The sequence below is a fragment of the Monodelphis domestica genome, chromosome 1 (genome assembly GCF_027887165.1).
Source record: "Monodelphis domestica isolate mMonDom1 chromosome 1, mMonDom1.pri, whole genome shotgun sequence".
Classification (NCBI taxonomy): Eukaryota; Metazoa; Chordata; class Mammalia; order Didelphimorphia; family Didelphidae; genus Monodelphis; species Monodelphis domestica.
In genome coordinates, this window is record NC_077227.1 from 660,970,833 (window position 1) to 660,982,259 (window position 11,427).

At 40.3% G+C, this 11,427-nt stretch overlaps 1 protein-coding gene across 3 annotated transcripts; it reads right to left on the reverse strand.

Annotated features, from left to right (window-relative positions):
• Window positions 1-2,226: 2,226 nt before the first annotated feature.
• TMEM247 (transmembrane protein 247) lies at window positions 2,227-9,901 on the reverse strand. Of its 3 annotated transcripts, none has more exons than XM_007476869.3 (3): window positions 9,678-9,901; window positions 7,249-7,593; window positions 2,227-2,602 (listed from the first exon to the last, which is right to left on the reverse strand). In XM_007476869.3, exons 1-3 carry the CDS (start codon window positions 9,789-9,791, stop codon window positions 2,357-2,359), a joined length of 705 nt encoding a protein of 234 aa, XP_007476931.1. In that variant the 5' UTR covers window positions 9,792-9,901; the 3' UTR covers window positions 2,227-2,356. The 3 variants fall into 3 exon arrangements, with proteins under 3 accessions (XP_007476931.1, XP_007476932.1, XP_007476933.1); XM_007476870.3 differs by lacking the exon at window positions 9,678-9,901 and adding an exon at window positions 8,115-8,243; XM_007476871.3 differs by lacking the exon at window positions 9,678-9,901 and adding an exon at window positions 8,089-8,216.
• Window positions 9,902-11,427: the final 1,526 nt, after the last annotated feature.

Below are 11,427 nucleotides of genomic sequence, written 5' to 3' on the forward strand. Positions count from 1 at the left end.
TTAAGAGCCCTTTATCCTTGTGGATATCAACTGCAATATCTTTGAGATGACCAAGGATGGGATGTTCTATTGCGGGTATAGGGGATGCCTGGCTCCTCAGGGTATGAGCTGCACCAATGGACCAAACTAATGAATCAGTCTGGCATTCTCATATAGATGATCAAAATGAAATTCATTTTATATAAAATTTCTTCCTGCCACTTTCATGGATATTTGATGATTAAAAAAATGAGCATTCTAAATTGTCATATCATTTTGAAAAAAATGTTGCTGTTCACTTCTCTTCTGCCAAATTTTCTTCTACTTTGGTATTTTTGTGTTTCAATTCTATTGTTCTCTCTGACATCACTTCTATTTCTTTGGAGAAATTTCTCCATGTATTCAGTTTTTCTTATTCTTATAATTGTTTTATAATTCTGTATTGAACTACAAGCTGCAATTTCTTAAATTTACTCCTAATTTCTTTTATGAATTTTTCTTTTTAACCATTCTGGAGTTTCTGTTGTTCCATGATCTCTGGGAAAACCACGTGATTCTTTTTTTCAAACATTAGTGGTTTATTTTCTTCATATGCTTTGGCTTCTCATTGAGATTTTGTTCATCCTGTTTTTAAAATCTTTCCTGTTGTTCATCTTCTTATACACTATATGACTCTGAGTCAAGCTATTCCACTGACATTTTTTTAGCCTATCAGATTCTTCTTACCTCTCACATATTGTAGGACCATAACAATAGATCTGGAGCTGGAAGAGAATCTTAGAGGCCATAGAGTCCAAACCTCATTGTTTTAGACACAAAGAAAATGAGACCAAAAGAAATGAAGTGACTTGTCTGAGGTCATCCTCATTCATATGGGTGCCAAGTTTGGTCAGCACTTAGTCAAAAACCTCAAAATTTGTTTGCTTTGGTGTAGGGGTAGGGAAAAAGCACTGAGTGAGAGTTCTAAATATTAGGGGTTTGGTGGTTCTGCCATCTTATGGAATCAGCAGTAATATCTCTTTATCAGATTCATGATCCTTTTCTTTTTGAGACTGTAGAATTGAAGTTTTTAGAAAAGTGGCTCCTCTTGTACTTTGCTCTTAGTCACCTGATCCAAGGTATCTAAGTACTCCAAATAAATTAATAAAAGGGCCTCAAAGTCATACTGATCTAGAAAGAAAAAATAGCTAAACATTTGCCAAAAAGTTAGCTCTGTGAATAAGATTGACAAAATTTTTTCTATTCCTACTTAGAAGATTTGCTTAATAGTCACTCGACTAATCCACAGAAATAATTCTCATTTTCAAATTCTAGATGAGAGAAATGAATAAGGAATCCACTTGCTCTAGACAAATATAATACATTTGATTTTTATCTGAATATATATTGATATTGTGCCTCAGGTTTTCAAAACATTTTATATGTTAACTCATTTTATCTTCACAATAGTCCTGTGAAGAATTTCATCAATAAATAAATTCCTGTTTATGTTGCACTCTTTGGTTTTATTATATATTTAAGAATTTTGTGCCATAAAATTATGTTTTTAAACTTCTTTTAAATACAAACTAAGAAAATGTAGATTGTTTTGTGAAAATGATTAGAGTATGACAATTCTCCTTGTTAAAAAAGGGGGGAGAATTGCTAGATAAAGTTTGGAAACCACCAGGATAGATGCCAAGGCCCCCTTCTCCCCTCTCTCCTTTGTAGCCCCAAATCTTATGAGTACCGAGATCACCCAGGACAAGATGGCCTCAAAGATCCTTCACAGATCCATATTTTATGTTTGCTGTCCCTCAAATACATTTCTGATCATTCTGGCTGCCATTTTTTTTTAAACCCAGTGTCCCAAGGTTCTAGGTAATAGGATCTTTGACAGAAACATTCTGATAATTATACATCCACTTCCAGGTAATAGTCAAAAAGAATCCTGCATATATAGTGACTCCATCCATGTCATAGAAAGGCTGGTTAGGTCAGGGGCTATGGACTGGACCACCAATCATTTCCTATCTCCCCTCTTGGAGCTGATTGATCTCAGAAGAAGGTTGCCTCCCCTCCAAAAGAGCTGAGAGTCATCTCGAGAGGCTCCCTCCCTTCCAAAACAGCTGACAATCATCTTGAGAGGACCCTCCCTCCAAACATCTCTCCCACCTGTTAGCTGATGTATGAAATTTCTTTATAAAGGCATAAAATATATTCCCTTTCAAAATAAGAGAGCCTGAAAAAGAAGCATGTGAGCGGGAGCACAGGAACAGAGGTTTATCCCTATCTTCAGAACACATTTGGGAGTGGTGGAATCATCTGGTAACTGAGAATGAAAGGCAAGACACCAAACAAAGAGGAATCAGAACAAGAAAAGGGATGCCAACTTTGCCTATGTGGTAGTTAAGTTTCCGTGGTAGACCGTCAGGTAGGTAGAGCAGGGGGGCACATGGACATAAGACCATAAGGTTTTAATCAAACAGAGTAGAATGGCAGCAATGCAGAAGAGGTAATGCTTGGTGAAGAGGAAGAAAACCATCTCCTTGGTTATGTAGATGATGTGAATAAAGATGAAGCAGTACAGGAACATGGCAAACTGGTTCTGGGGGAGCAGAAGGTCTTGGAATCCTCCTGGGAACTGTAGGGAGGGGAAAAAAAAAAGACTGAAATTCAGCACAACCTCAGGTCATTGGGATAGCCAAGGGTGGTTCCTCCTGCTCTGGATACAGGACTCCCATGGCTATGCTCCCAAATAACCATCCCCATTCTTCTTTCACTCTGTAGCCCAGAGAGTGGGGCCACCTTCCTTTCTACTGACCTTTCCCAGTTCCGGTCAGCTAACTCAATGCCCCACTGATGCTGACAATCTGACTCATCTCCCTGAGGGGAGAGACCAAAGTGAATTACATAAAAATGGAATGGGAGAAACCTAGCCTGGCATCAGTTCAAAAGACCATTAAATTCAATATTCATCATGAATGGATGGTGAAAAAGCTAATGATATTGGAGCTCTCTAAACAATGGTCTACCTGCCACCATACCCAGCCTCATACTTCGCCAGCTTTTGGGCATCCTGTAGAACAAGACTGAGGAGAGGTTGTTTTGTGGACCCATTAGGGAGCTTTATCATTTCTGACTTTTATTCCCCTCTTTTGAAGACTTACGGAGAGACCTATGTTAATCCTGTCATCCCTACAAGCCCAGGAATCTGTTTCTAATGGAAACACCAGGAACGATTTGGGAGAAAATTAAGCCATCATTAATGGCTCCATATCAAATTGGAAGCTAATTTTTTTGATAGAACTCTGTACTCATCCTATCATTTAATTTTTGTATGAATGTCTTGAATATACATAAGAGGCATTTTCATGAAATATATGGATGACATAAGGCTGGGATTATAGCTCATATAGCTAATGATCAGAATACAAAAGTTTTTGATACGTTGGAACAATTGGCCAAATTTAATGATGATGATGATGGTTACAGTTGAATTTAATAATGAACCCTACTATTTTCAAAGATCCATAATTTCCTTGGCAGGGATATTCCAACAACCAACTGTGGAAAATTAATATTGAATTGTGATGGAGGTCTGGCCACATGTCTGGGCAAAGTTTTTGTTAGTTTCCCAGCAACATCCCTGCAAGGACACACCTCTCTTATGATGAAATAATGAGGGCTTTAAGTCTACCTCCTATGTTATTTTTTTTAAATCCTTACCTTCTGTCTTAGAATCAATACTGTTCATTGGTTCTAAGGCAGAAGAGTGGTAAGGGGCTAGGCAATGGGGGTTAAGTGACTTGCCCAGGGTCACACAGCTAGGAAGTGTCTGAGGCCAGATTTGAACCCAGGACCTCCCATCTCTGAGCCTGGCTCTCAATCCACTGAGCCACCCAGAGGCCCCCACCCATGTAATATATTAATAATACTTCCCATTTTGCAATATTGACCAATGGGAACTATTAGGGCAAGGTCCTAAGGTCAAACTTTCAGGCCAAAAAGAGAACACACCACCCTTTATAAGCAAGAGGCAGGACTTGCTCAGACTCTTTCATGGAAGGAGACTGGCTAAGGGAATCACTTTCTTTGTTAATGGAAATTGAATGACCCCCATTAATAAACAATGCTATTCTCAGAGAAATGGTCTCATATTCTGTACTGGGTAAAAATTTTTATGCTATACAACACAGATGACAATTATCCCTGCACCTTAGTAGATGGTCTTTGTGGGTTGTGGTGGTGATCAACCTGGTGCTGAACTTCCTTAGTAGTGAGGCTGATCCTCAGTATGAACCTCTAATTCAAAATCTTTTCAAAATGGCAGGACCTTCCACCAGTTGTGTACCCCCAGGCATTAGTTTTCTAGAACTCAGGGCTACCTCCCTTCCAAGATGAGGGAGAAGAACAGAATGGTAATGGGTTAACAGGGTTAACAGAGCCTCCAAGACAATGCCAGCAGAACACAAGAATTGGCAGGTATTACCAACCAAATTAAATAAGCCTTTGGGTAAGGTTAAGGGCTGGGCGAAAGATTGTTGTCTAAGGGGAGTCTAGCCTAGTTCGGAGAGAGGCTGGTCACCAGGTGGGCTGCTGGTTGATGGTTGATGAGTCTATTTAACCACAGCAATTCTCAAAGCTCATTCACTAAACTGTATGGGGGTTGTGAATTTTGTATGTGGAAGTACTCCCATTGTACATCCTTGAAGTATAGAAGGATGGAAAATCTGCTATTTTACATCATAAAATCAATAGCCTAAGAACAGAAAAGCGGTAGGCTGGAATGATAGCAGTTCAAAAGTATATATATATATATATTCCAGGTCTTTGGGGTGGAAAGGGGTCTCAAATATTCCACTGGCCTGAGCACAACCAAAGTACTATTTACATTTTTTTTTAAACCCTTACCTTCTGTCTTGGAGTCAATACTGTGTATTGGCTCTAAGGCAGAAGAGTGGTAAGGGCTAGGCAATGGGGGTCAAGTGACTTGCCCAGGGTCACACAGCTAGGAAGTGGCTGAGGCCAGATTTGAACCTAGGACCTCCCATCTCTAGGACTGGCTCTCAATCCACTGAGCTACCCAGCTGCCCCTTACTATTTACATTTTTAAGCACCTCATTTTATGAAAGATATTGATTAAAAAAAATAAAAAAGAAAGATATTGATTAAATAATACTTGAAGTCCATTGATAAACTAGAGTATGTCTAGACAAAAGTAACTATTGAAGGAATTTTTTTTTAATTTGAAGAGGGAGTGGGGCATGATATTTAAAAGGTTATTATGTGGGAATTTTATCAATCAAATTTATTCTCTATCTCCAGAGATTAGCATTAGGACTAATGAGAGATAAGTTCTTGCTCAATAAAAGGAAGAACTTTATAACAGAACTGTCCAACAATGGAATGAACAGCACTCAGAAGTAATAGACTCTCCATGACTGGAGAAGTTCAAATAAAACCTGGATGACATTTGTCAGTAATGATTTATAGGAAAAATTGCTGCATTGAATAAGAGGAAGACCTTCAAAGGCCCCTTGAATCTTTTTTTAGTGTGCCTATCTTTTAATCTCTTAAAAATTTATTTTAAAATATTTTTCCTATTTACAGGATTCAGTTTCTTTCCTTCCCCCTTCCCAGAGGTGAGAAGCAATTCCACTGGGTTGTACAAATGTTATCACTTAATACCCGTTTCCATATTATTCATTTTTGCCATAGAGTGATCTTTTAAAGCCTAAACCCCAAATCATATACTCATATGCACATGTGAAAAGTGATGTCATATGTTCTTCTTTTGCATTTCTACTTCCATAGTTCTTTCTCAATGTGAATAGCATTCTTTTCCTTAAGTCCTTCAGGAGTGTCCTGGCTTGTTGCATTGCTACTAGTAGCAAAGTCTATGACGTTGGATTGTTCCATTTTATTTTCTGTGTACAAAGTTCTCCTGGTTCTACTTATTTCACTCTGCATCAGTTCTTGGAGGTCTTTCCAGTTCATATAGGAATCCTCCAGTTCATTATTCCTTTCAGCACAATAGTATTCCATCACCATCTCATATCATAATTTGTTCAGTCATTCCCCAATTGAGGGACAACCTTTCATTTTCCAATTTTTTGCCACCACAAAGAGTGCAGCTATGAATATTTTTTGTACAAGTCTTTTTCCTTATTATCTCTTTGGGGTACAAACCTAGCAGTGGTATTGCTGGATGATCAGAGGGTATGCTTTCTTTTTAAGCCCTTTGCACGTAATTCCAAATTGCCTTTCACAATGGTTGGATCAATTCACAACTCCACCAGCAGTGTATTAGTGTCCCAATTTGGCCACACCCCCTCCAACATTTATTATTATCCTTTACTGTCATATTGGCCAATCTGCTCAGTATGAGATGGTACCTCTAGAGTTATTCTGATGTGTATTTCTCAAATCAGGAGGGATTTTGTGTGTGTGTGTGTGTGTGTGTGATTTTTATAGTTTTGATTTCTTTATCTGAAAACTGCTTATTCATGTCCCTTGACCATTGTCATTTGGGCAATGGCTTAATAAAAATACAATTGACTTAGCTACTTATAAATTTGAGAAATGAGACCTGGGTCAGAGGTCTTTGTTATAAAAAATTTCCCCCAATTTGTTGCTTCCCTTCTAATTTTGGTTGCATTGCTTTTATTCCCTTGAACCTTTAAGAATCTCTGATGCTAACAAAATTCCCTGTGAGATATACAGGTCCAGTATTAGTATGTCTTTTACATATAGGGAAACTGAGACCCAGAGAGAGAAGTGACATCTTAGTTCACACTGGAAAGCACTCTGTTATCACCTTCCATTTACACTGGATATATCTTGTATGTTAAATTAGTAATATATTAACTCCACTCAAATGAATGTGAATTCCTTGAGGGCAGAGATCATATCTTGTCTTTCTTTGTACTTCCAGAAATACAGGCAGTGCTAAAAAAAGCACAACATTGACAAAATACAATGAATGCTTGTTGACTTAACTGTCCCTCCATAGAGGACCTGGATTCAAATTTTGGATGTATCATTGACCTATGTGACCTTAGAACAGTCCCTTAACCTCTCTGGACCTCAGTTAGCTCATCTATAAGAGACCTTGAATCAGATGATCTCAAAGGTCCCCTTCTTGTTCTTAGTCCTATGATCAATGCACCTGTGAACTATGGGAAAAGTTAGATCTGAAGCTTGAGCCCCACTGGTGGGTGATGGACACATCCATCAGGTATAGATTCTCCCACAGGCTGGCTCCCTGGACCCCCTTCAGACACCTACCAGTTGGGGTGGTGCCTGTCTGTGTAGTTGTTCCATCACCTCCTCATGTTGTCGCTGGCGTTCATTCTCTTCATGTAGGTACTTCAGCCTGGTCAGTTCAAATTCCATTCTAACCTTCTCCAGCTCCATCTCTGCTGTGCGTTCAGCCACTACCTGTCGAAGAGCTGCGGAAGAAGGCTCAGGCTCATCACCTGCAGGGCCTTTCCCTGGAGCAGGCTTTGAGGGTAGAGGCTCGGGGACCTGTGCCTTCATTGGCTTTGCTTCCTCTTGGGGGCTGCTCTCTACATTGGTTCCACCATCCTCTGGGAAGTCATAGGAGGAATCCTGGGTCACATGTGGCACTTCCTGCAGGAGAGAAGAAAAGACAGTTAGACAGACACAGAGAAGGAGAGAGACAGGGAGCTGAACTTGGACCCAGTTTTAAGGACTCTGGGTCTTCCTCTCTCCCTTGCCACTAATGTCTCCTCTGTGATTTCCCACACATATGCCTGGAAGGAAAAATCTCTAATGAACTCATTCACACTGAGTAAAAGTGTGAATGGGGGCTTTGTGATTTTTTAATCCCTCTCAGGGGGCTTTATGATCTTTTAAAAAGTGGGCTGGAGGGTAGGTTAAGCTGGAGAGGACTGGGAGGTTGGGTTTTCTTAGTTTTCCTTAAATCATAAGCACTGGAGTCAGGAAGTTAAGAGATCTAGGTTCTAGTGTCTCCCTGCTTTGCTCTGACACTTAGCAAAATCATTCTCATTTCTCCAATTTCCTCAACTGCAAAATGGGGGAGTTGGGACTAAGATGACCTTTAAAGGTCTCTTTCTATCTCTAAAAATTTAGCAATTCTATGACCTCTATCAACATGAGGTCAGCCCTACACTTTGTGCCACAGAGGTCACAGAAGATGGAAGAGACATGGCCCCTCCATGAGGGATCTCCTGGTGTGAGAGGACGGACCTATGCTCTCCACCCTCTTAAATGTCAAGCAGGCAAAACATGGTCCCCACCCACCTGTTGTGAGGGGACAGACATGGTCCCCACCCTCCTGTTGTGTGGAGGGAAGATTTATGATCCCCGCCCTGCTATTGTGAGGAGACAGGCATTGCCCCTCTCATCTTTTTAGCTGGCCACTCCACTCTTTTGGTTGGAAAGAACACCCTGGATTTGGGAGCAAAGGGCCCTTTTAAAATCCTGGCCACTGTCAATTTCTGCATGAGCCCTCTTTGGGCCTCAGATTTTTTCATTTTTAAATCTGTAAAGTGAGGGGCTATTCTAGATCAGGGGTTCTTTGCCATTTTTGTGTCATGAACCCCTTTGGTAATCTGGTAAAACCTTTGGACCCCTTTTCAGAATTACAGAGAAAAATTGTCATCTATATCTCTATAACACATTTATAGACCTCAGGTTAAGCACTCCTGTCCTGTTCTAGATGATCTCTGAGGTCCTTTCTAGTTTTGAATCCTATATAGTCATTTGGTAAGGGCAGTGAGCAGAAAGGGGTTCAAGGAAGATGAAACAGAGGAGGAAGAATACAAGCGGGTGTGTGTATATGTGTGAAAGAGAAGGAGGGAGGGAGAGAGAGAGAGAGAGAGAGAGAGAGAGAGAGAGAGAGAGAGAGAGAGAGAGAGAGAGAGAGAGAGAGAGAGAGAGTTAGGGAGAAGGAGAGGGAGAGGGAGAAGGAGAAGGAGAGGGAGAGGAAGAGAGAGCAAGGTGACCCTGAGCCCAGGAAACAACTGTAAAAGATGCTAGGCTCCCAATAAGTCATTCAACAAGCATTTATTTATTGAATGCCTACTACATCCTAGCTGCTAGAAATACTGAAAAAGGGCAAAAGACACTCTTAGTTTAAAAGGGGGAGACATGCAAGCAGCTTTGTACACACAGGATATACACATGGGTAAAATTGAGCTAATCTCAGAAGGAAAGAACTAAGATTGAGGACTGGGGGAAAGCCTCTTGTCGAAGATGGGACTTTAGCTGAGACTTGAAGGAATCCAGGGAAACTAAAAAGGCAGAAATAGGAATCCATGGGAAATGATGAGTACACCAAATGAAACTGTGCGGAAGAAGAAGAAAGCTTAGGGACAGGCCTTGGGACCTGAATGTTTTAATGAATCAGGGCAGATCACATAGGTAGGAAGAGAACCAGGAGAGGATAGTGTCCCCAAAACCTAGAGAAGTAAAAGTATCAATGAGTCTACAAAGAGGTAGGTGATGTAGACAGAGAGGGCTAGAAGGGGGGCCTGGAAGTCAAAGGATGATATTTCAGGGCAGAATTTCCCTCCTGCCCAAAGAGCATGCCATCCTAGCCATTTTATGCCACCTTCAGGGGATCTAATGGATCCAATCCCCCGATTGCCCCAATCTACTGCTACTTCAACGAGACAACTGAGAAGTTATAATTAGGTAGGGCTAGTCAAGTCCCAGAGTCTTTCTCTTACCCTGGAAACCCCAAGCTCTTCTTGGACAGGATGACTGATAGGATACACCGGAGCTGCCAGAAAACCGTCACCCTCACATCCAGTCTCAGAAATTTCTCTGCCTTCCGCTGTCATCTGGACAATCAAAATGGATTTGATTTAAGCCCAAGGTTTTAGGGCACTGCCTTGGTCTCACCAGATTCTACTCTTAGCCATCATCACAATCCCTTCCCTCATAATATCCTACATTCTACCAGTTGCTAGGGGCTTGGTCTAGAGATTTCTTTATTAAGAAACAAAAGATAGTTGTTGACTTGGTGTCGTGGGAGGGTCTCTAGATAAACAAATGTACCACTTTCAATGATTCTGTCAGGGACTACCTCCTGACCCAATGGTCTGTCCAAATCCTACTAGCCTTTAAGATCCATTCCAAATCTCTCTTTTCTCTATGAAGCTTTAAAAAAATTTTTTTAAATCTCCAGTAATGTTTTATTATTTTTTCCCTAATTACATGTAAAAACAATTTTTAGTGTTCATCTTCTACCCCCCCCCCTCCTTTAAACCCTTCCATTTTGGCTTAGTATCAATTCTAAGAAAGAAGAGTGGCAAAGGCTAGGCAATCAGGGTTAAATGACTTGCCCAGGGGTACATAGGTAGGATATATCTGAGATCAGATTTGAACCCATGTCCCCTTGACTCCAGGCCGGGTATTCTATCTATTCTGCTATTAATTTTCTAACATTTTGAGTTCCAAATTCCCTCCCTTGGTCCTTCCCCCCCCCCCCACCCTTGCTGAGACAGTAATCAATTTGATATTGATTATCCATGTCCTATCATACAAAGCATTTTCCATATTCTCCCTATTAAGGAAAAAGACATTTAAGAAACTCATAAAAAAGTGAAAAATGGTGTGTTTTGATCTGCATTCAGACTCTATTAATTCTGTCTCTGGAGGCAGCTGGCATCATGAGTCCTTTGGGACTATCTAGGCTTATTGGACTGCTGAGAATAGCTAGGTTAGTCACAGTTGTATATTGTGTAATATTGCTGTTACTGTGCACAATGTTCTGTATCTGTTCATTTCATTCTGCATCAGTTCATGTAAGTCCAGTGTTTTTTTTCTGAAATCTTCCTGATCATCATTTCTTACAGCACAATAGTATTCTATTACAATCATGCGTCACAACTTGTTCAGCCATTTCCCAATTGATGGGCATCCTCTCAGTTTCCAATTCTTTGCTACCACAAAAAGAGCTGCTCTAAACATGTTTGCATAAATAGATTCTTTCTCCTTTTTGGGAGCCCTTTGGGATACAGACCTAGTATGTGGTATGAATGGGGATCCTAGCTGGGTTAAAGAGTATCCACAATTTTATAGCCCTTTGGGCATAGTTTCATATTGCTTTCTAGTATGGTTAGATCAGCTCACAACTCCACTAAGAGTGCATTAGTATACCAATTTTCCCACATCCCCCAGAACATTTCCCATTTTCCTTTTCTGTCATATTAACCAGTCTGATAGGCGTGAGGTGGTATCTCAGAGTTGTTTTAATTTGCTGTCTAACCAATAGTGATTTGGACCATGTTTTTATATGACTTTAAATAGCTTTGCTTCCTTCCTTCAAAAACTACCTATTTACAATTTTCAGATGAAGAAATAAAAACTATCAACAATCATATGAAAAAAATGTTCTAAATTCCTCCTGATCAGAGAAATGAGAATTAAAACAACTCTGAGGTACTACCCCACACCTAGCAAATGGTCCAATGT